Source organism: Lissotriton helveticus, chromosome 1_1, assembly GCF_964261635.1.
Source record: "Lissotriton helveticus chromosome 1_1, aLisHel1.1, whole genome shotgun sequence".
Taxonomy (NCBI): Eukaryota; Metazoa; Chordata; class Amphibia; order Caudata; family Salamandridae; genus Lissotriton; species Lissotriton helveticus.
In genome coordinates, this window is record NC_136057.1 from 2,084,634,230 (window position 1) to 2,084,660,164 (window position 25,935).

A 25,935-nucleotide genomic window follows, 5' to 3' on the forward strand; every position below is an offset into this window, starting at 1 on the left:
GCCCTATATGTTCTTTTGCTCATGCACTGATCTATATCATTATTACATGCCTATATGTTTTTTATGCTTATATCCCCTCTTGTTCATCTTATAGCAACACGGCTAGAATGGGCACACACTGTTACCCTAATCGCCACTTCCTATAGTAACTATCTCTGAAGGTATTATATACACTGAATACATACACATCGTATACATTGTTGTCATATATCTGTGATTATTTCAGGTAACTGTGTCTACTCCATATGTAACTCACTCAACTTAGATTGCTTATAGTACAATTCTATGTTTATTGTTACACTTTATTTGCTTTTACTTCATGTAAATGTATCTACCCATGTGTAACCCGGGTAACTGTCTCTCTGCCAACTATGTAAAGCGCTCAGATGCCTTTGGGCTGGGTTCACGATATACAAGCTCCATAAATAAATGAATAAATAAAGATTAAGGAGCAATCATGGACACATCCAGTACCAGCTTTAGGGAGGTGTGACTGATGCCACCGCATCGGGTGCCAAGGTCAAGAGGGCATCTTCTGCATGATAGGCGGAACTGAGAATGATCTTTGTGCGTGCAACATTTTTAAGGGGATAATGCAAGGACATGATAACTCTTGTGGTTAATGCACTTGAGAGAGAGATCAGTGGTGTGTCTAGTCATAGTTTTGACTCATGACGTAGTCGCATAGTGTTAATGTCCCTGTTGCAAACCACAACCTGTGATATGCAGATCGCAGCTTAGTATTTTATTTAGATAGCTTAGTAGGTTATTGCTTTTTTCAAAGAGATCCTTATGTTACTTGGTGTTCAAAAGTAACAATCCTTCAAATATAATACATTGAGCTAACAACTGGCACCAAAGTGCAGTCTGCAAATTGGGAGGCAGGGGTGTAGACTCTTATTTTCTTTTCCCTTCAATCTTTTGTTCTGAGGTTGCTTTAAAGGGTTCCTTTAGGTGCACCCGAATTTTATTAGTATGAGAGTCCTACATCGTGTTACATTTATGGGGGTGGATTCACTAACTCTTTGTACCTGGTTTGCATAATCACAAAAGTGTTTTTTTGGTGCTTACTTTCCAACACAGTTCCTCAGTTGTGTTGATCATTGGCCTTAAAATAACACAAAGTAGCACTATGCACTACTTTATGTCAAAGAGACAAACAAGGGGTAGTACATGGATGTTCCTACCCACTCACCCATGGATTTTGACACAAATCTCTACCTACTAACTTTGGTAGAAAGGATTGGCATCAACAAATCTCACCTCTTCAAAGCAGGCTTAAAGTTGGAGAAAATACTTATTTTCTCCAAACCTTTCCAACTTTGCATGTGTGCTACACTGTACACACATACAAATTGGTAAAGTGTTACCTTTATATCTTAACATAACAGAATCTGGTGGTCCAAAATTAGAGAGCAAGACAAGAGACGTCAAAGTTTATCACCACTAAAGTGTAAAGTATGCTGAGAGGCGACCTCAATAAGGAAAAGTCGTATTTCCATCACCTGCTTTGTACGAGGCCCAGGCCTCACCTCACCTGGTGTCTACTCAGGAGTAAGAGACCTCGCCTTCTCCGTCGGTGCCTCGGGCTTTCCCTGAGATCGTGGGCCGAGTCTCTTACTCCTGAGTAGACACCAGGTGAGGTGAGGCCTAAACCTCGTACAAAGAAGGTGTGAAGATCACCCTGCTGGTATTGAGGTACTCTTTGTATATGAATATTAGTATGCACTTTCACACATAATAAGTATGCAGTAGCTGATTTATAATCTTGGCCCTGAAGAAAGCCTGGGCACAAGGTCTGAGGGGCTAAAATTAGTTGACCAGCTTTTGATAAGCGGCCTATTTGTTGGAAGCAGCGTACTGACATGTTTTTAATAGGATTGGAAGAGATGTCAGAATAAAGGAAGTTTTCTCTTGCAAATTCTTTTTAAGATTCACTCACTTTGCACTGCACTATCTCCTTTTCCATCACTTACAGTATCTGTTATATTTCATGACTGTTGGGTCATGGTTTTGTACCTTTTTCTATACATTTTTCTGTGATCATCAAGAGAGGAGGTGGTAGGATATCGAAATGATGACACTGGCCACTGAGGGCAGTTGATTGAAATCCGACTTTTCCTTATTGAGGTCGCCTCTCAGTATACTTTACACTTTAGTGGTGATAATCTTTGGCGTCTCTTGTCTTGCTCTCAAATTTTGGACCACCAGATTCTGTTATGTTAAGATATAATTGAATTGGGGATTGAGTCTGTGAGTTGGTCGGTAAAACTGTCCCTAGGACCCTTTTTCGCGGTTTGGAATTGGTTTGTGATGAAAGTGTTACCTTTGTCAAAACAAAGAATTTTGTGTTGGAAGGGTACCATTTCAGTATAAAACCTAAGCTTGACATCACACAAACACCCCTGCAAGGGTTTGTGCATTGGTGCAAGCAGCCTATGGTACACCATTGCTAGAGAAGAGAGCAACCACTATAACTTACTATTATGTTCTCTTCCTCACACCTCATAAAAGTGATTTCGGCAATGGGTTGTTGAGGAGAAAATATGACCTTATGATTCCTCCCTTGAAATATTGACATGTTTTGAACTATACAGTGAGAGTAGAAGCAGTTTTCTTGGTACGTGAAAGGTGAAACTGTAACATGAATTTGGGGATTTGTAACATATCACGAAATGTGGTTTGAAAACTACTCCTTTATTTTTAGATTCTTGGGCCACATGTATGACCATTTCCTTTAGCAAATCGCAAATTGTGAGTTGCACAAGCAAATGTACTAATGTGTCTCAGACACATTTTGGGATCCCCAATGGGGTCGCAAATGACCTGCCTCATCAATATTCGTGCGGCAGGTCGCACTTTGAGACCCATTGAGAATGAGCAATAACACAGGGTGGTGGCATGCTCGGAACAGTAGACCCCAATGTCTGTGTTTGCTTTTTTAAGAAAACAATGTTTTTTTGAAAAATATAGCCCGTTTTCCTTGAAGGAGAATAAGATGCATTTCAAAAACAAAAATGAACTTTTTCAATTTTATTTTTTAAGAGCAGGAGCGGCATGTGCAGGTAAGAGCTGTAGGACGGTGGGGCGGGTGGCTCATCAGACGACTACAAGGGAAAATAATTTTTCCTCATCATCGTTACCCGCCCCACCACCCCCTTGCTCTTACCTGCACTGGCCTCTCCTGGCTTATAGTATAGCATCTCGAAACAGTATGCATACATCTATTGTTGCAGTCAAACATAAACAGAGAATTGAATTAACAATATTTTTGACATGTATTATAAAAACAGGAATAAGTATGGTACTGACGGGGTCACAAAAGAATGCGTCAACCATCATATATGCAAACAGTCCCTATCAGTCTGAAACCATCCATACATTTGAAATTAGACATTGTAGCAATTATTTGTATTTAAATGCCTTGGAAACTACAAGGTAGAAACATTCTTAATAAAAACAAAATTAAATAAAGGAGGTAGAAAAAAGAGAAAAGAACACATGGTATGAGAGGTATTTGGATAATCAATAGTTTTAATGACCTCATGAAAATTCTGCAATGTTCAAAGCCTTCAGTCTCAAATCATCTTCATGCCCAGCAGTGTGTTATTATACAACCTTCCAAGTTTTGCATTTATATTTCACATAGGATGAGAAAAAACGTATTTGAAACCATTTCTAAATAAAGAACATAAAGGCTAGCCTATTTCACAAATAAAACTGCTGAATACTCCGTTTCTTCTATCTCACTATCTTTACTAGATAATAAAATGGGGGTTTTGAGCAGAGTGATAAAGAGTTCAAACTAAAACTTGGCAATACGCTGAACAGTAGCCGCAGTGTTGACAAGCGTTCATTTTATAGCCCATTCCAGACATGTGATGTCCCAGCGTGATTATATTTACCATGCATGGGCTAGGGCAGTATGTTGTTCACTGGCAACATTTAGTAACCTTAAATTAACATGTAGTGATATTTACTAAAATACATTCAAGGTGTAAAAATATATTTAATCTCCCTGCTTGTTCTTAAATCTAAACCAACTCCCAATGTCTCTGTTTAGGAAAAAAATCCTAACTTTAAGACTTTCGGTATTCACAGAAGGCATTCAGGAGTCCTAAAGTTAGGAGTCCTAACTTTACTGCTCCTACACTGAGAAAAATCCTAACTTTAAATCTTTCGGTATTCACAGAAGGCATTTAGGAATCCTAAAGTTAGGACTCCTGACTTTTGTGAATACCGAAATGAGTAAGTGACTTCTGTTTAACCCTGGACGTCCGATTCGGCTACACCCACGGAGTAGGCGTAGTGTTGCCTTCTACGCATTTTGCGTAGACAGCGTAGCCGGCAACACTACGCCCACTCCGTGTGCGTAGCCGAGTCGGCCGCCACGCGCCTCCCTCCCGCCCTCCCCTAGATACATTATTTAAGCAACTACCCTGAATAAAACAATTTTAAAGCACTTACCTTGTCCAGGGCTCGTCCGGGGCTCCCTCTTTGAATAGCGTCCTTTCCTGGAAACAAATGCGCATGCGCGGCCGCCCGCGCATGCGCATTGGTATCCAGTAAAGGACGCTATTCAAAGAGGGAGCCCCGGACGAGCCCCGGACAAGGTAAGTGCTTTAAAATTGTTTTATTCAGGGTAGTTGCTTAAATAATGTATGTAGGGGAGAGCGGGAGGGAGGTGCGTAGTGGGGCTACGCGGAGTGCGGGAGTGGACGTATCTTCTCGCCCAATCCGCGTAGCTCCGCGGAGCCCCACTACGCCCAGGGTTAGGAGTAAGTGTCTTCTGTAAATACCAAAATGGTAGTAAGTTTAGGATTTTGTCTTAAGTTAGTTCTGTGAATCAGGCCCCTTGATTTTAGACTGGAATCAGCCTGCAAATTGGGCACCTTTCAGTTTTTCTAACTCACATAGTAGTTTGAGAGATCATATAACAGATAGCGTTGAGAAATAATTGGTGGGAAGACTGGGAGAGGAAGCTATTTTCTTGGCATAGTGATCAGCTATTGAAATGTTTATTAATAGTTTATATATCCGATTTTGTTTTTGCCATTTGAGTTTCACTCCAGAATATAATCTTTGTACTAAAGATGCCCCAGTCTGAGAACGTTTGCTTTGTGCCAACCCGCCTTGTGAAGTATTTGAAAATCATGTACACAAGTAGCTCTCTGTTGACCTGTAGTCTTATTCGATCTATAATCTCTTCAGGCCCAAGCGTACCCCCAATATGGCACACAACTAACGTTATATAATTTGTGGATCTCCAGTTATTGGTATCAAATGAATTTCTTGTGCTCATACATCTCCATCACATCTTGAATGACCATAAGTTTTATATAATGAAGCAGACAAAAAACATATGCAGTGAAGGAACAATAAAAATAATAGGAAACAATATTAGAGTACGAAGCACAAGAATGATAGACGAATGATAGACTATTGTGTATTCTTCGGGCGAAATGACTCATCCATATCTAACAGAGATCATAGTGAGACACATATGAGTTATTCTCACAGTCCTAGGTGATGCCCAGAAACCCTATTGAGGAGGAGAGGTATAGTGAGGCTGCGTGCATGAGGCACCAGGCCCCAGAACGCATTGTAACTCACTTATAATACTAAGAACGGGTCCCTTTTGGGCAGCTTACCAAAGCTGCAAAGTCTCTGGCCTCCCATCCCCAGGCAAAGAACTGCCTGCCATAACTGCAGATCCAGGTATGTCTGGTGGGGATCTCTTTGCCTTCAGTGCGGGGGATGCACTAAAGGCAGAGCAGTTTGCCGAGTGGTCTGTCCCATGCTGGTAAACTCTGTAATTATTGCCCTGGCCTCAATTAGGTGGAGGGGAAATTAATATGAGCTGGCTGCCCAGTGGTGAATTGGCTGCAAGGTCAAAGGATTTCACTGGTGGAGACAACCAAGGCTCGCCAATGGAAACACTGCAGACCCCCTCGAGAATCCATTCTTCCACTTGGCTGCGGCATCTGTGCGCTTTATAAAAAATAAAAATAAAAAAAAATAGAGCAAAAGAACTTTAAGCTTGGCATCTGTCATTTTCTGCAGATGTTTCTAGAATGCCTCTAGAACAAACCCAATAGAAAAGAAAGGGAATGGAACAAAGGAACAGAAAACAAACATAGGGGTGCGAGGAAAGTGGGACCAAACTTGGAAAACAGGGAACCAGACAAAAGGGAAAGAATACAAGAATAGTGCTCATTAAATGGAGGGCTAGAGTCAGAGAAAGAGGAAAAGGAGCAAACATGTTAGTGTACAGAAATAGCAGAAAGACCAAACCTATGTAAGCAAAATAGACATAGGAAACTTGGAAAAGTAGATATGCACACGAAACAAGGGGCCATATGTACAACAGGATTGCGCCAACGGAATGTCACTTTTACCAAAGTTCCGGAGGCGCAATGCCCTTCTCTATATCTATAAAGTGGTTGTTAGAAATGGGATTTCTGGTTGGCTAGGGCTTGCAACTAAGCCAGCCAGAAACCACCACTCTAGTCAGGGCAAGGGAGTTACACACCAAAGATAACCCCTGCTCACCCCCTTGGTAGCTTGGCACGAGCAGTCAGGCTTATCCCGAAGGCCATGTGTAAAGCATTTGCGCAACCCATACAGCAACAACATACTAGGCACACCACAAAAGGAACTCCACATAAGGTTATATTAAAAATAGCCTTTGTTATATCATAACACACATTAGAATAGTAATCACACAATATACACTGTGCCAACTAGCACTGGGAAATATTTACAGGGGATTATATACACATGACAGGTCCACTTGGGCCACTATCAGAACCATCACTTATTAAAGATAGTAAATGTAGAACATATAATAGACGTAGAACACAACCAGTAATTACTGGTAAACACTGGACTCGGCATCATCCTGTAACAAAAACCATATTATGCACAGTATCACCTTTAGGCGTGAAATACATTCTGCACCAACCTCACCAGCATAAACACATTATGCAATCTTACTCATAAGTCTAAACGCATTAGACCATAACCTCCTAAGCATAACTCACATTAGGGGTATACCTCATAGTAGGGAATAATCTCACTAGCATAACCCACAGTATGCAAATAACCTCCTACCCACACCATATTTAGAGGCATATATCACAGTATAGAATAACTCAAGCATAAACACAGTTATGCACAACCTCCTAATCATAAAACCACATTAGAGGCATAAAGCAGGGTGCGTAATTCAGAATATATGCATCACATTTCCTAGCACCACATAAATCACATTAGGGCCTGACGCCCTAGTAACCTAACAGTCCCCCTGGCCAACTGGACTTCTCAAAGGGGCTCAACTGCCCTGTATCCAGAATGTCAGGGCTGCTGCCACTGCAGCAGAGTCTCCAAATAGTGTGCAACTGCGCTGGGGCAGAGGAGTGCCTCTCACTCTTATCTCACACAATGCCCCCAAAGGAATGACGGCCTAAAACATTGCAGCTGCCCACTACTTGCTGGGCAGCTGTGAAGCGGAACGTGGGCCTGGGCACTCAATGTGCCCTCTGAACAAATGTCCGCAAAACGTTGCAGTCACCCACTGTCAAGCGGGGCAACTGTGGCAGGAGCAAGAGCATCGACAATGTGCTCCAATCGGGAGCCCCCACGGAACTGTGGCCTAAATGTTGCAGCTGGCTCTAATTGCAGCGCAGATGGTAAGGAAAGAAGGGCCTGGGCACCCCATGCACAGGCCTTCATAGGCTCCAAAAACCTGTGCCCAGAAATGCCACCGAGCCCCACTCCGGGACCCTGCAAAGGAAATGGCCCTCACTTGTAGGAGCGGCCCATTTCCCGGCGGGACTGCTCAGGGACCGAGAACTCATGCTGTGCTCCGCTCGGTACTAACTAGGGAGAAGCCCTACTCACCGGGCTCTTGGTGGGACTCTGCGCTGCTCGGTCTCTGTTGCTGCACGAGGGGCTCCCTCTTCACCACAGGATCCCTGTCTGGCATCGGCGGCCTCGGCCGCCTCTTCTCTTCACACGGGCCCCCTCCTGGGACCTGGGACTTCCATGTGGAACCCCCGAGGCTCCGGAGGCCTTCCGCTTCCTCTCTCTGGCGCCGGGCTCCCCACAGGTTTCGGGAGCCCCTCTCACCACACAGCACTCCTCATTCTTCCCCTCGGGGCCTGAGGCAACTTCCTGTTTGACTGCAGGACCCGCCCACGTCCCAACAAGGTTTGCTTGACTTCCTGTTTGGCCTATCGGGCCGCAGCTGTGATTTTTTCACCCAGGGCAGCATCGCAGGGTGGGCACCTGTCCTCAAGAAATAAACATGAAGCAGCCATGTGGGGTGGGCACCCACTATTTGAATATCGAAATAAGCGGGGTGGGCACCCGGCGCTTTAGTCCATAGGGGGGAATTCCTCTCACCGAGATTCCCTCTTAAAGGGGCTGCAGTGCCACGCTGTTAAGCCCACGCTCTACCTCTTCTCCTGGGGAACTCCGAGCACCGCTCTCCCCTTCACGAGGAAAACAATAAGCGCTCACAGGGCGCAGGGAGCCGTAGCTCCAAAGCAAAAGTTCTCAGCAATCAGGGGGAAATGCAGGGCCCAAGGAGGCAAGCCCTCCTGGCAGTCCTCCTGGGCCCCCCAGCAGCATGCCCCAGCAGGATCAGGAACAGCACATCATCTTAGAAGAGAACTCTTTCATGGGGTCACAGCTCCTATATTTATATCACCAGGAAGAGGGGGTCTGCCATCAGACGCACAGTGGGAGGTGGAGCCATCATTTACCTTGCCAGACACATCCCATCTCAGATCAAAGGGTCACACCTCCCCATACTTCTACTGCAGATCTCTCTATTCTCTCCACATCTGGCTCAGCCTGCCCTGTCCCTTCAAAACCAGACATGCAATTCACATCAGGCAGGCAGACACATAGCACACAGAAATGCTAACTTCTAAAAGTGGCATTTCTCACATAGTCATAATGATTCTGCGCACACCATTGCGCTGCATTTATTCTCACAATTTCATACATACCAGACTTGACCATACTGCTCCTCTCATAACAGGAATTACCACTGACACACACTGAGCAGGGAATCCCCCATGCATTCCTATGGTAGGGCAGGCCACTCTCACTAAATGTAACACAGAGCGCGCGCACTTTACACTGGACCACAGTGCAATAGTGCCCAGAGGCCTAAAACCACTCACACCACACAGAGAAAAAGGCTGGGAGAAATGCAAAAAGTTTAGGGGTGAACCTGCAAAAAGGGCCAAGTCCAACAGTGGTGTTAAGCCACTTTTTGCGGCTTTATGACGCTTTGTAAATATGGTACCCTTTCATGCAGGTATTTGCAGGTATCTGCATGAAAGGTTTGTGCAATGGGTGTTGCTGTGAGCGTTCCACTGCAACACCTATAGCTTTTTCACTCGGACCCAGACTGTAAATCTGAGGCAGCGCCAAAAACTAACGCCATGCAAAAGGAGGTGCTAGATTGGTGCAACAAGGAGAAATACTTTTATTTCTCCTTGTTTTTGCTTTTTCTATGTGTGCTGGATTCTGCAAGTACAGATCGGAGTAGAAGCAGGGAAATGTCAGGAAAGCCTTTCTGTAAGTGCCAGTGAATCTGCAGGGATCTGATAACTGTAGAACACCATGGTCCCACTCAGGATGACATCTTGGCATGAATCGATGAGGGAAAGAACTACATGAATATCAGAATGGTAGGTTTAAAGTGGAACAAGGATTGTAATGTGACAGTGAGTGGTATTTAGAATAAAGGGCTGATCGTAGGACAAGTCCATTGAGACAGCCACTTAGTGGCTGGGTGACAAGGGACTCTTGACATTATTATTCATTTGAAAGAAATGGTAAAGTCAAAATATTCAAGCATATTCATAAGAAGCCTATGTACCACTTGGAGATTTTGTTATTCTAATACCAAGGTGTACATTTAGTAGACCAAATAAACAAACCAATGTGCAGACATAAATACATCCTCAGGCAAGTACCTTACTGCTAAACAATCAGTCCCCTATTTTCGAAACCAAGCATTTATTTGTGGACATATTTCGGTCAATGATGGAAAATTGTCAATAATACTAATTCTGAAACCCACTCAAAGGTAAAGGAATCCCTCGCAATTCTCCCTGGATTTTTCATGCCCCTCATTGTCTGATGTTGTAAAGTTCAAAGCACTGAGATGGTGCTCTGCTGTCATTCAAACACTAAGTTAAGTGTTAATGGAGTGTGTATTCCTACACCCAAACTTCGTTAACAAAAGCCCCATGACATGTAGGGGGATTAAGACTTTGTTCCTGTCATCAGAGATTATTGAATTCCAACTCTAACAGCTAGAGCTGTTTACAACTTGTGGCCAGGGGCTACAGTGCTATTGGACCCCAAGTTAACTCACTGGATACTTTCTTTGAGCACTTGACGTTCATTCAGGGGTGGCTCCTCCAATAGGGCAGGGGAGCGTCGCCCCACTGCTTTCTTGCAATGTGAGAAAGCCAAAACATAAAATGATGATAACTTTTGGTTATTACCATTTTATGTTTCTTTGCGTATTGTGGTTGGGCAGGTGGGCGGAACTGCTGGGGCAGGGCAGGAGTGGTTTGCCCACTCCTGAGTGCCCTTATACTGTTTGGTCGGCCCTCTCGGGCCGCCCAACCCAGTTGTGCGCACTCTGCACTTCTCCATTCAGGCTACATTTCAGCCTACATGGAAAACATGCCACCCCCTACATCCCCTCGCTGGGCGGCTGCCTGACCAATAACAACGCTCCACTGGAGCATTGTGATGAGCTTAGGGGAGGAGAGGGAGGCTGCCTGCTTTCTGTTCCTGCCGGAGGCAGGAGAGCAGGAGCAGTGAAGACGTGGGACCCGGGTGGTAGAAAGGTAGGTTTTATTTATTATTATTAACCCCTCCTCTGAAGGTGGTGGAGGTTTAAGAAAGTAGAACATAATAAACACAACAATACTACCAAGTAAGGCTATCCCTTAGTCAGTGCTTTACTTTGTAAAACGAAATATACAGTAATACACAGAAAACAAAACAGTGAGAGACAAAGAAAACTAAAACTCACAGAGATCTGACTTCAAAAGATATTGTGTTTAAATGCTAAGCAATGTCGTTTCTATTTACATTTGAGTCTATAGCCAGTGTAGCCTAAGGGTATGCTTGTGACCACCAGCACAAGTTTATGTGAGCAGAGCAAGGCTCACGGGCTGATGACCATTTGCTTCAATAGCGAGGAAGGCAACAGTGCGCTCACGAGTTTCAGTCTTTAGAGGGAGACGCCACAAGTCCTTCCCCTAGGATCAGCAACAAAAACAGTAGCTGATTTCACAGTCTTGTAAAGGATATGCTCCGAAGGGGTAACAGTCCACCTTGATAATCTTCAAAAGGAAATGCACCTTTTCTGGTTGTGCAGCAAGGATTTGAACTTTGAATGCTAGTGTAGGAGTTTTTATGAGGTTTTAGTACACCTAACATGAGATCTCTCAGGTCTCATGTCCATGAACCTGCCAAACTCTCCTGAGGAGCCTACTCAAGCCTGGAAAACTACAATATTCACTTCAAGGGCGATGGAGGCAGTGTCCAGTGCCTCGGGCCAAGGAGTCCACTTGCTTAAGGGTTTGTCAGTGGGGGACTACAGATGTTGTGGTTGCCAGTGCATCAGAATAGCAGCAAATGAACAAGATATTTAAATGGCCTTGTGCGTTTTAGAGTATCGGGGGTTCCCTCAGGTCCAAGGCAGGGAGTCCAGAAATTCCTACAGGCAGCACAAAGCTGGAGACAACATACCAGTGCTTCAAAGAGAAGAGCTCTGGAACTGCTTAACGGACGGCAGTTCAGTCAGTGGTTCCAAGTGAAACACAACCTCCTTCAGCTACTTATCTGCCTCTCCAGACTAAGAATTGGAGCCAAGGTGTTCCTCAAGGCTCTTGGAGGCAAATAGATGGCACAACCTGTGCCTGTTACCAAGATGTCACACCCTAGTCCGAAAACTCAAAACAAATACTTAAAGATATGAACCTGCCTTTAGTGTACTGCAGCCCAGACATAAAGTTGACTCCCTGCTTGTTCTACACTCTTCTAAATCGAACTAAAAGTCATCTCATAGAAGAGATGCCATCAACACTGGAAATACTGAGGAGGAGCTTGGCGGGCATCCGAGATGGCCGCGTGAGCACAGCGCTCCCCGGACCCCCGCCGCTCCCGGCATAATATCCTGCATGAATCCTGATTTTTTGCGAGGATTTGTATAGAGGACGTTGGGCTGATCTACCTGGACCCTTTCGGAAACTGATTTGGCCACCGGGTGCCTGAGATATGGCGAATTGAACTTTTGGGCTCCACCCTTGAGGTGCGCCCGGGACTGGGTGAGGTTCGGTGGCCGTCTTGGAGTTGAACAACAACGGCAGGGGGATTGCCCTTGTGGGTCCCCTTCTTAAGTTTCGGTTTCGATTCTGCCTCAGACTGGGACATTGGTGAGAGGGTCGGGTCAGAGCTGGTGCCAGGACACGCGTCGGCTGTTGAGCCTTTGGTTGGACTATTCTCCTAATTGGCTGCCTCTATCCTGGTGGTACCCCTCTTGCAGACCTTTGGTCCCGGGGCCTCCGTTTCTGGGGCCCTGTCCGTTGATCCTGGTGAATCTCCTTGTGACGCATCTACAAAATGGCGGGCAGAGGGGACCGAGAGACGCGCAAGACGAAGACACCTCTGCGCGGAGGTCCGGTCCAATCTAATGTTATGGATCGTTATACCCACTCTAAGGGGTCCCCCGGAGCCGCCCTGCCCGGTCCCGCTGCGTCTGCCCACGTCTTGGATGCGTCGACGGAGCTCTCCTTGCAGGACATCATGGGCGCCATTTCTGGCATGAGGGAATCCATAGGCCAACAGTACGAAACCTTGGCCCACAAACTTGACACTGTGGCGATTGAGGTAAATCTGATTCGAGCCGATCTCTCCAAGACGAACGAAAATGTGAAGTCGTTGGATATCAAATCATCCAGCCTCACGGCAGACGTCTCTGAGATACAGACGGAGGTTGGCAATCTCCGTAGGGTGAACGATTTCATGACCCGGCGCTTGGAGGATTTTGAGAACAGGGCACGTCGCTGTAATGTTCGCGTGGTTGGTGTGCCGGAGAATCCAGAACCCCACTCGGTTGATCTCCTGGTTGAGGACCTGATCCAGAACCACCTTTCTCCATCTGGCCTTACTAAATTCTTTGCAGTGGAGCGCGCACATCGTGTTCCGGGGGGCCAGGGTAAACCAGGCGCCCCGCCGAGACCTATTGTCGCGAAGCTTTTCCACTATAGAGATCGGGACGCTATCCTGCAGGCTTCGCGGGTGAAGGGCCCGGTGGCCTTTGAGAATGCCACGGTGAACTTTTATCCGGACTTTTCCCAACAGGTCCAGAAGCAGCGGATGGGATTTCGTGGTGCTAAGAAGCGTCTCAGGGACTTGGGGATGCGTTACGCTATGCTCTTTCCGACCAGGCTGCGGGTCGAGTATAATGACCGAACTTTCTTCTTTGATCGGCCGGATGCTGTGAATGACTGGCTAGACTCCCTGCCTAACCGACCTCCTGAGACTGAGTCAGTTGCCCACCCGGGCGGTGCTGAAGGTGGTGTAGAGAGCTGAACATTCCGTCTCTGCCTAGTGCCTTGTCTTGAATAATTACTCCAGGGGTGTATGCCTATATTCCTCTATTGCTTATGTGTTTGATTTATGTTCTTTTTCTCGTCGTTGGTCTGATCGGGGGGCGGGTGGGACGGAGCCTTTCCTCCTCCGGGGTCTTTGTGTAGAATAGGGGTTCTTCGGCGACAGGCACACTGCAGGTTGGGGTGGCTCTTTAGCTTTTTGCAGGGGTGCAGGGTGGGGGGTGTTCTCTTGTTGTTTTGGGGGAGGGTGGTTGGGAAGTTCGTTGTTTGTTTGTTCTGTTTACAAGGCGACTTTATCCTGTATTTGAACATGTTTCTGTGGTCATGCTCATCGGTGGGGGGTTTTGGCTTTGTCGGGTGGGATGGGGGGTAGGGGGTTGAGATTTGTTTCGTGGAACGTTAACGGTCTGGGAGATCGTATCAAACGGAGTGTGGTGCTGAAATGTATACGACGTTTATCTCCTGACATTGTTTTCCTACAGGAGACTCATTTGATAGGCAATGTCTGTCATGCAATGAATAGGTGGGGCTATCGCCTTGTAGTGCATTCGGGGTTCACCTCGGGTTCTAGGGGTGTGGGTATCCTTGTTCGGGCTTCCCTCCCCCTGGCTATTGATGAGGTGATTCAGGATGACCTGGGGCGGTATGCTGTCCTTCTGGGTAGATATGAGGGCCGTGCCCTCTCCTTATTCACTGTTTATGTGCCCCCCGGCTTACAGACTTCTACCTTTTCAGATTTGGGCCGAGTCTTGCTGGACCTCCCTGATAGTACTCTCTTTCTGGCTGGTGATTTTAATTCGGTGTTCTCCGGTCTCCACGATCGCCACCCCCCTAGGGATACTCCTGCGGCTCAGCAGTGGTTGGGTGGATTTTTGGATACCTTTGGCTTGGTGGATTGCTGGAGGCTTTTGCATCCTACTCAGCTTCAGTACACCTTTCATTCTGGGGCCCATGGGAGTCTGTCTAGGCTGGATTATTTCCTTATGCCTGCGGCTCAGTCGCCAGCGGTGCGTGAGATTGTGCACCTGCCCAGGGGTATCTCTGACCACTCTCCGCTCTGGCTTCGTTTTGAGGTTGGGGTGGAGGCAGTGGGCCGGGTGGCTCCTATCAATCCGTGGTACCTTACCTCCCCCGAGACCCGCAGCCTTTTGCTTAAGTCTTTGGACGCGTATTTTATAGATAACGAGGGGTCGGTTTCCTCGGCGGTGTCCCTATGGGAGGCCTTTAAGACGGTGATTCGTGGGCAGGCCCTCTCCCTTATTGTTGATGCTAAGAGGGCGAGGAATAAAGAGGTGGTGGATCTTGAGGGGGAGATTTCTGCATTGGAGGAAGCTTTGGAATCGGGTGTCACGTCTGAGAAACTCCATGCCCTGGGTCTTAAACAATTTGCCTATAAGTCCATGGTCACGGATGCTGCTAAAGTGATGTTTCGAGAGCAACAGGGACGTTTGTATGATGTGGGTGACAAAGCGGGTAAGTTGCTGGCATGGCTGGATAAGAAGGAGAGAGCTAATCGTGTGGTGCCCGTGATTCAGTCTGCGAGTGGTGAGAGAGTGTCGGACCCGATTGGAATAGTTGACCGTTTTGCCGAGTACTTCCGTGTGGTGTATACCCCTGTGTCTGTGAGAGATGTGGCTGACTCTCGCCTTCTTTTGCGTGATATAGCTCTGCCCGGTGTTTCAGATTTAGACCGTGTGGCTTTGGACTCTCCCTTTACTGTTGATGAGATAGCTACTGCCATCCGTTCACTCCGTTCGGGCAAAGCATTGGGCCCGAACGGGTTGCCAATTGAACTGTACAAGTTGCGTCCCGACAGGGTGGCTCCATATCTTCGCGCCATGTTTCTGGAGTCCCGGGAACGGGGTATTCTCCCTTATGATCAGCGACTGGCCACGATAGTTGTCATCCCCAAGGATGGTAAACCGCGAGATCTTTGTTCCTCCTATAGGCCCATATCCCTGCTAAATGTTGAACCCAAGGTATTGGCGAAACTCCTGGCGTCCCGTTTCCTGACGGTCATTAGTGGCCTGGTCCATCCGGATCAATCCGGATTTATCCCGCATCGCAATACGGCTCTGAACCTACGTCGTCTTCACGGCGCGATTGCGAGGGCGGGGCTTCTGACGGAGCCGGCCATTTTGGCATCGTTGGATGCCTCCATGGCTTTCGACACGGTGGAGTGGCCTTATCTCTGGGCGGCTCTTGAGAAATTTGGTTTCGGGCCTGAGTTTATTAGTTGGATCAAGTTACTGTACACGGAACCTCTGGCCCAAGTGGTGGTGAATGGTAGGGTTTCGGCTCCTTTCGCCCTTGGTAGAGGTACACGTCAGGGATGCCCCTTGTCCCCGTTGCTGTTTGCACTCGCCCTGGAACCGTTGGCTGCTTGGCTTCAGTGGGAACCTTCACTCAAGGGGATTCGCTGGTCTCCGGACTTTGAGGACCGCGTCTCGCTTTATGCGGACGATATTCTTTTATATCTCACCTCCCCGCGTAAATCTCTCTCTGTTTTATTTGACGTTCTTGCGTCCTTTGGTGCCAACTCAGGTCTTGTTATTAACTGGGCCAAGTCCTGCGTGTATGTTCTTTCGGGTGTATTGCCCCCATTGCCGAGCAGACTTCCTATCCAGGTGGTCCAGTCTGGCTTCAAATACTTAGGGATTTTTATTACGTTGGACGCGTCGCTACGCTTTGAGCGTAATCTCCTCCCCCCGTTGCTTAGATTGCGATTGGACGTGGCCCGTTGGCGTAAGCTTCCTTTGTCTCCTCTGGGAAGGGCGGCCCTGTTTAAAATGATGTCTTTACCGCGGTTCCTTTATGCGCTGCAGAACTCTTATGACGCTATCCCCAAGACCTATTTCCGAGAGGTCGAGAGTCTTCAAAGGCAATTGATTTGGGATGGGCGTCCACGTATTGCACTCGCGAAACTCACCATCCCTTGATATGACGGGGGCATGGCGCTCCCCGATATCAAGCGATATTACTGGGCTTCCCAGTTGTCTGCTATTAATCACGTTATGTTTTCACCGGGTCGGAATCCTGCATTCGAGATGGATAGACTCCAGCTTCCGGGTGGGGACTTTAATAGAGCGCTTTATTCTCGCTCGGCCGGGCGCCATCTTGTGGGCCCGTCCAGGACTGCAGTAACTGTGTGGCGAGCCGCGAATGTGAGTTTGGGATGGGAGGATCGCCTAACGCTGGCGACGCCGCTTTATGCCTCGGAACGTTTGGGCTGTCTCTGGTCTACCAAGGGTTTCGACCGCTGGGATATGATTGGGATTTGTAAGGTGGGTGATGTGTGCTCGAAGGGTAGTGTGAAGTCCTTCCAGGCCCTCCAGGCGGAATATGGTTTGAATGGTAGGGAATTTTTTCGCTATCTGCAGGTCCGGCACACCCTCGTCTCGGTTTTGGCTCCTGGAGAGGCCCCGCCTGAGTCTTCCCCCCTCGAAGACCGTGTCCTTGATGGGCATCTTCCTGATAGCACTATTTCCCTGATCTATAAAAAGCTGATCAATAATCGGGCGGACTTATTGGTCCGACTTCGGGAGGCTTGGGTCGGCGATGGGTTGGAACTGGACGATGAGGATTGGCAATCGGCACTCTCTTCTCCCAAAGAGGTTGCCATTCCTGCCCGTCTCCGTTTGGTTCAACTTAAGATCCTTCATCGAGTGTATGTCATGGGTCCGCGTCTGGTGGCGATGGGCTTTTCCTTGGATGGGCTATGTAAGCGTGGTTGTGGGTTGAGTGCTACCTTTTTACATATTCTTTGGGAGTGCCCGGCTGTGGCGGCTTACTGGACTGCTGTGCTTGAGGTGATGACTGCTGTGACTGGCGTGGCCCTGCGGCCGGAGCCTCGACGATGTCTGCTGAATGTGTGGGAACCCACCGACTATTCTGTGGCCCAGACCAGATGGGCTACCCTGGGTTACATGATTGCAAAACGGGATGTTGCGCAACTCTGGGGCTCCTCCAGGCCCCCTGAGGTCTCGAAGTGGGAGGACAACATGGACTGGTCCATGTTTCGTGAGAAGACTGTTTATGTGGCCAGGGGCAGACCCAGGGCGTGGACGAAAATTTGGGGTCAGTGGAATGAATATCGTGGGGATATCTGTACTCCTCCCCTTGTGGGCACTGCCGAGGTTGTCCTGTCTCCCTAGGCGGGCGTTCCCGGAACCCTTTCGTACTGTTTTTTTACATTTCCGGTTCTCCCCTCTGCTCCCCTCCCCCCCCCCCGACCTCGTTGGAGCCTCCGGGCTCTGAGTATGTTCTCCTGGTCGTGGACCATCCCCTCCGTCCTTTGGGCTGACCTTCCTTACCGTGCATTCGCCTTTTTAGTGTTTGTTTTTCTTTATGTATAAAAATAAAATTCAAAATGCTCTGAGATATGTGGGAAGTAATGCTTTGAGCTCGATTTGTGCCTGACCACGGGTGTATATTTTTAATTCACGCCTTGTGCATTATTATTAGCGGCCAGCCCGTGAGGTTGTAGGCCCATTCTTGTACTTTTCTATGCTTACTCTAATAAAGGTTTTTGAAAAAGAAAAAAAAATAATAAATAAAAAAACACTGGAAATACTAACAATTTATATCCCCTGCTGCTGCCTCCACATTTCCAAGAAAATGTTAACGCTTCAATGCTTTAAGGGAGATTCAGGAAATAAACAGTAGCAGAGTAGCTCCCTAAAATACTATTCTAAAATGGAGACCCGCATGGAAAATGGAATCTGAGACTGAAATAAATTACACTCTCTCTCACTTATTAGACTACAACGCCATTGTGGTCTTCGTTTTATTTGATTTATTTAACAGTATTGTATTCTGCTGACTTCACCAAGGAATGTTAGGGGTCTTCACATGGAATAAGTGTAATTACATAAACCACAAACCAAGCCAAACACTAAGCAAAACTGCCTAGAGCATAGATTGAGTTAGAAGCACAGCATAAATTCCAATTTAGAATTGTATGTGGAAAAATGCACAACTAATAGAAAAGGCACAAGGTACATCAGGGATATATTGGTTAGAGCCAAGTCACGCCAGGAGAATTCTGATGTGTAGGATTCGTGCTTCTTTTTTCAATGGACGTTTTTTGGCCTACAATACCACACAAGTCCTGCTCAACGGACTGGTGATTTTAATGATACACCAAAGGATCCACTGACAAATGAGGACAAAACCTGATGCATCACAATGCACAGGACAGTACGCAAAGAGAAAAAAAAAATATTTGAGAAGGAGAAAGAAACTAGAACAGGAGAAGCAACATGTCATACCTTGCCATAAGAAGTGTCTACATGTTTTTCAGTTTTTTCTTCTAAATCATGCAGGTCAGATCCACCCATAATCCCTAGCTGACATTTATAATTGTCACGTGTCCACCTGTCTTTTGTCTCATAGCTTTACCTCCCTCTTGTAGAAAAGCGCCCTGCACTCGCAAGCTGGCCTCCCAACAATCAGAAGCACTGTCAGCAGTCCACTGGCTACCAAGGAGAGCCTGTGTGCCTTCCTTGTCTTGTTCCACTTTCAAAACCATTCTCCATGTATCGGCTTATCCTATCATGCATTGCATAGTTGTCAAAATTGTCCACCAAATACATAAATAAATAACATTACAAGGTAAGTTGTATTGTGATCTGATTGGGGACAGCTACGCTGTTTCACAGGTGAAAGTATTAAGTTACTAATTGTCTGTTTTTCATGCTTCCTCTCACCAGAAATGGACAATCCCGAACTGGTGGTGAATAACGGGTCCGTTCATAATGATGACAGCGTGTACGGCTGCAACCACTGCTCTTCCATGCCCCAGGATTTGCTTGCAGGCGATAAAATGAGAAGAAAACTTTATTTTTTTTTCATGAACCCCTGTGAAAAATTCCGGACTCGTGGGCGAAAGCCTTGGAAACTTGGCATACAGATCCTAAAAATAGCAGTGGTCACCATCCAAGTAAGTCATCTTGTTTAAGGCTTGTTTAATCCTAGGGTACTTTTCTCCAGTGCATACCGCGGAAGTTGCATGGTTAGAATACCTTGTCTTGCACACCTACAAACTCACAACTTTGAGGGTTTCATGATCAACTCCTCTCCAATCTCTTCCCCTGCAGGGTGGGGGAAATGATGTGCACAGAAAATGAATTTGCAATCTCTCAGAAACATTTCACATAGGTAAATATATCATGTATATTTGCCTATTTGAAAATGGAGTTCACAAATGTTATTCAGAGTACAGTTTCCCCACCCTTTTCTGTAAACTTGCGCGAATTCTTGAAAGTTGTAAATCTGCCCCAGGAGATATAAGTGCAGGAGCACTTATCTCACTTTTGTTTTAGGAATCTGGCCCTTATTTGCTTTCATGTTGCCTATAATGTTGTCTATAAGGGTTTTACACTGATTCTCCATTATTTAACTTTTATATTCGCACGCATTAACATGCTTTACTAAATGATGCCTCAGAGAGATTGTATTTAAAGTTACAAAATAGTTTAGCAAAAACCGTCAATTTCGTGCTGCAATTTTTTTTTGCATATTTCGAGAGCAAGCAATCCAATCATAATTCTTGCTTTTTACTTATACATATATGTTGCATGGGATTAACGAGCATTCAGGTAGCATTATAAATTGCCTCAATTGTTACATCTTGCAAATATGTGTCCACGTTTGAGCTCGTGGCTTTCTTCATTTCTGTAAGCCTTATAGTAAATAAGTTAGTATTAATGAATCATATATACAAGTCTATGTAACTACATACGTATCATTCTTTACTTATCCTATGTACAACATTTCTGGTCAAAATGCAAGAGGCGCTAATGAAAAAAGTCCTTGAATAGTCTCAAGTAAAATATTTAAATAACTTCAGTCTGATGGGCAGACCAAGACAAATGAATTCTGCCACACACTGGCCCAGATTTACCGAAAAGTCATGCAACGTAGCAAAGCAAATTGCTGCACTGCCCTGGAACAGAGAGAGCAGAAATATTTCATATCTACTAAGATATGAAGCATTCCTGTGGCCAGATGTACGAAATCGCATGTTTGCGATTTCCTAATATCAAATTTGAGCAATTAGCTATCAAGAAATCGCAAACTGCGATGTACAACAGTGTGTTTGACACTGTTAGCGATTCGCAGTGGGTCGCAAATGGACCTGCCTCATCAATATTCATGAGAAAGGTCGCAGTTGGCGGCCCATTGTGAATGGCTACAATCACAGGGATGGTGGCCAGTTGGGGTCAGCAGACCTCTATGTATGTGATTGCTTTTTAAATAAAGTAAAACATTTTTTTGGTATGCCGCCTATTTTTCTTAAAGGAAAACGGGAGACATTCACAAAGCGGCATTTACACCTGGATTATCACCAACTTGAAGTTGGTGGTAACTGCGAATGTTCTGCGACCGCATTCCCGGTTGCAAAACATTCATACATACCAGGGCTATTCAGTATTAAGAAGGGATGCCTTAAACACACCCCTTCATAAAACCGAATCACAAAAGCAAAATGTGATCCGATATCAAGTTACAGAGTTGCATTTGGCCTTCTGTGTGTACATGGTAAAATGCATTTTACTGGTCGCAAAAGGCTAAAGGTACATCTGGATCCTAGTCTCGCACTGCGTTACTGGCAAGTATGTTTTGTGAAGGAAGGGCTCCATTCATTCATTAAAAAAATATTCCTTAGAGACATGTTTCTCTTTATACGTATGCTGCAGAATGCATCATACATAGAAAGAAGTATCAAGAAGAAATACAGCCCTCCAAGTATCACGCATCAGGCGTTAGACTAACACATTTTGGTGTGGTGATCCGCATCACCCCGCTAAAATGAGACATCATGCATTTATAGCACCTCCTGGAGTTGCTGATAGAACAAGATGGGAGCACCCCTATTGACGCTCATTGAACAAAGCATGGTTCGGACTGCAGGCGCGCACTGCTCTGGCAGCCCACAGTGTGTTACAGACTGTACTACTCTGTGCAGAGCACCTACTGCACTGTTTTGCTCCGGTGTATCCTCATCTGCCAGGAGGTGGATTCGTTCGCTCCGGCCAGGGTGCCTCAGCTGTGCTCTCACTGGCTGCAGTACCTCGCGGCATTTGCAACTTTGTCAATTTCCTGCCTGAGTCCGAACCTAGGTCATTAAGGGGGTGGCGTGAGTGGGCAGAAGTTATGCTGGAACATTGGTTTTGAAGCCCACCACTGATCGCACCGCCGCCTGTGCCTCATCACGATGCCATGCTGTGACCGGTCATACCAGTCTGCTGGAGACTCCTCGTCATGGCTTGTGGGGCCACAGTCACTCTCCAGACCCCGGGAAGACTCTTATCCATCCTTCGAGGTCAGGTGAGGCTCAGTAAGATTTCACAACTAAAGGTAAAGGCGTGCACAAACAAATATAGATCCCTTGAAACATGCCTCCCCTTAGAATAAGGATAGATGCAGGAATCAGGGTAGAAGACAGTCACCTCACCTAGCTGCGGCTGGCACAACATTAAAGTGGGCACAGCCAACTGGACTTCTATCCTACAGCAAGAGTGCCTGCCTATAGTCAAATGTCGGTCTTTTGCCTTTCTTCTACGAGACTGACCTTTAATAGTGTTGATTTTGTTGTTTAAGAAAAAAAAACTGCATTGCTTGATCCACCTTCCTTTAAATCTGTGTTCGGGTATCAGCAAGGTCAACTCTGGTACCGTCCACCTTGGGCCGGTAAATCTTGTGCTATTAAATTGGGTAATAAAGCACATCTATATAGAGCTTAGAAACATCTGAAGTGGAGTGTGAAGCGCTATGCAAAAACACAGTTATTGTTACCATTCCCTGCCTTTCCTATTGGAAAAGCAAAAACCTTGTAATAAACCGTTGTATATTTTCTGGTAATTTCTAATAGTACGGGGGTCCTATTGCCAGCCTAGCTAGAGATGTCCTAGTGGTTGTATTGCACTCTTCGGCCCTCTCACCACCCAAGTAGGTCACATTGTTGTTAGCTGCCAGTGCTATACATCTGTCTCATAAGAATCTCAGCGCTTCACCTGTCATCCTGTAAGGACCGGAGTCAACTATCAATCATATAAAACAACCTCACAAAACATCCATGTGCCTTTTCTTAAACGTTTGCCGTAGAGCAGTTACCCCCTTTGTGGCCTCTTCCAGCGCTACTGTTGAAAGATGTGCTTCCAAGCACTTTAAAGTTCTTGCAGAGTAATGCCCGTCTGTTTGCTCCACTCTGTCAGGGGCTCTAGTATGTTGTGGTATACTGGGCCATCTTGGCCTTCGTAACATTGTCCATTTGCCGCCTGTGACTGAACAATAAGTCATCCTGTGGGCGGCGGAGCAGGCGTAAGTTATGTAGTAGACCAGAGCCGAGGAGCACACGCAAGAGCAGCGGGAGGCGCCGTGCCCAGAGCAGAGAGGATGGCAGTGTTGGAGGGGTCTGCTATGCATTACACTTGCTTGCCCACAGTTCTGCAAATTGTTGCCATTATAATCGCCATTCTCTTTTTGCAACTAATAAAGAAAAGACTGTAGAACTCCTTTTCCGATCAGTGCCTTTCAACTAAGAAATGCTCTAAAACAGGATAACACAACTTCTGCCAAAGTTTCCAAGGAGTTATTCCTCGTTCACTTTCTACCATTGCAGTCCTTTCTCTCAATGAAATGACCACCAGGATGTTATGATTGTATTATATTACTTTCTTTAAAAATTATGACACCTTCGCAGTTTTCATGTGACCTAAATAAGTAATTTGTTGTATTGGTCACGATAAGTAAAACTGAGGTTTTTATTTGGTGTTCGGGGTTGCGTGTCTAAGGGTGGGCAGCTAGACCTCGAATGACAGAATCTCCAGGTTGTCACAGATCCCAAATTTGTAAGGGGTCCGAGTTACTTGGCATTACTCCATAGTCAGAAAACACATCCTTGTAGCATTGTGGATGTTCTTACAAAGCTGGACTGTGTGGCGGGGAGGATACAATAATCACAAACGTAAACCCCTCGAATGGGCTGTTGCGTTTATTGGCAGCACCAAGAGACCCCAAATGGAGTTAGCACCTGTGGGGGAGGGGGGTCCAAGACCCGCACCCCAGCTGCTACTGGACCTTCCTGCCTGGGTGTTGGACCAGTTCTACTGGATAATGGACTGCCTCAGACGGCGTCCACCCACTCTTTTCAAAGGGTGAACGCCGCCCACCCTGCCAAGAAGTTGGCCCCACTAAATAATGTGCTGAACTAGTCCCGGTGTAATTTACAAACACTGGGACACTTTCAGCAGCGCCTGCATGTAGTCTGCCTTCCATCTGCAACAAGCAACAATGTGCAGGTGGGAAAAGGGCTTTCTTAGTTTAGACTCCTGCTGGGCCTATAACAAAGGCCGAATTTGAGGACTCATCAGGCCTCCTTTTGTTTGAGTCTCCTGGCTGGGAGCAGACAGGAGCCTCACACCTAGAAGCAACTTTGCACTTCACAAATACTTAAGAGAGGCAGCTTTTCACCTTGTTCAGGCTCTGTTTACTAGATATGCATGCACTGTAAGAATGTCAGATGTGTTGGTCTCTCCCAGTATTCAGATAACACTAAATGTAATTTATATAGCTATTACTACCCCTGATGAGGTGTTGAAATAATTTAAGTACCACTATTTTTTCTTGTATATCACTACTCATCCCAAAGCTGTGTCAGAGTGCCTTACATCACACCTACATATTAAAAGTATGGCTTGTGATGCCACTCCCTGTGATGTCAATTTCTGTGATGCCACGTGTAATGTCATGCACCGTGATGTCACGCGTTGTAATGCTGTGCGCCGTGATGTCACTTGCCTACTGCCTAACTAGGTGAGTCCCCCCACTTCTGTTTTTAGGACTTGTGCCCTGGACTGCCTGTCGGACAACAGCCTTTGCTGTTTGGTAAGAACCCTATCCTGTGTCCCCCATACCTGTTTATCCTCCTGACACGTAACCGGTGCTGCAACCTCTTCTGACGTCTTGTCTTGACTAGTAATTATCATAATTTATTAGCAGGTTGAGGCAGCAGAGATTCCCATGGTTTTTTGGGGGGGTTGAGGGGGGGGACTCTCTCACATGCTGGATTTCTGCTGTCTCAGCCTGCTAATAAATTATGAAAATTAGTAGTCACAACAAACTGACTCGGTCTTGAGACAGTCAGATCCCACGTGGAGAGTCTGGACAGACTCTCTGTGTGTCAAGTTGGTTAGCGCCCTCACATTTATGGTGATTTGCAGCTGTTTTAAGATGATCTTAGCATTTCTTGTTGCTCAACTGAGTGTAATTTCTGATATTTATGTTTCCCTCGTCTTCATTGTTTATTTATTTATTTATTTTTCACATTTTTTAAGCGCCCTGTTACCAGACGGTGTCCTGGCGCTGACTGACCGCTCCTAGCTTGACCTGAAACGTATTGTTTAAAGAGCCATGTTTTCAAGGCCCTCCGAAAGGACATCAGATCCGGTGCCAGTCTGAGGATCTTTGGCCAGGCATTCCAGGCTTTCGCTGATCCCAGGGAGAAACTCCTTCCCCCCCAACGTGCTTTCCTGACTCTTGGGACCACAATTATCCCCTGGTCGGCTGATCTAAGTGATCTTGCTGGTATATACCACTGGAAAAGCTGTGTCATACAATAAGGGCCTACTCCTTTGAGTGCCTTAAATACTACACAAAGCGCTTTAAATATAATTCTTTTGCGCACAGGTAGCCAGTGTAAATTCACCAGATCCTGGGCAACCGAGGCAAATTTCGGTGTGGCCGTGATCAGGCGGGCCGCTGCATTCTGCAGGATTTGAAGTTTGTTAAGCAGCCCTTGTTGAGCATTAAGCAGCAAGCTGTTGCAGTAATCCAGGCGTGACATAATCAGTCCCGTCACCACTGTCTTCCTGCATTCATCTGGGAGAAAAGGCAAGACTTTGCGTACTGTTTTCAGAGCGTAGTGGGTAGCTGAGGACAGCGCATTTACTTGAGGTCTGAATGACAGTGTATCATCCATCAGGATCCCAAGGTTTTTGACCTTAGCAACTGGGGAGGGAGAGACACCCATTTCCTCCGACCACCACCTTGGGGTCCAGAAATTCTCTCTGGCCCCAAACAGGAGAACTTCTGTCTTAGATGAGTTCAGCTTTAGGCAGTTCCCTGCCATCCAGCTGCTGACCGCACGCATGCAGTCTTTGAACATGTTGGCCGTGCCTTCCTCTCCCCCGGGTAGCAGTGAGACCATAATCTGCGTATCGTCCGCATATGATGTTAGGTTAAAGCCAAATGATCTAATAACAGGGTCCAGAGT

The 25,935-nt window shown here is 46.3% G+C and overlaps 1 protein-coding gene across 1 annotated transcript in view; it reads left to right on the forward strand.

The window, feature by feature from the left end:
- MCOLN3 (mucolipin TRP cation channel 3) overlaps positions 1-25,935 on the forward strand; it is a 486,326-nt gene that overhangs the window by 75,648 nt on the left and 384,743 nt on the right. Inside the window, exon 2 of the mRNA XM_078659269.1 lies at positions 19,370-19,599. Coding sequence (XP_078515395.1) covers positions 19,372-19,599 — 228 coding nt within the window. The 5' untranslated portion in view covers positions 19,370-19,371. The remainder of the gene's footprint in view (positions 1-19,369; positions 19,600-25,935) is intronic.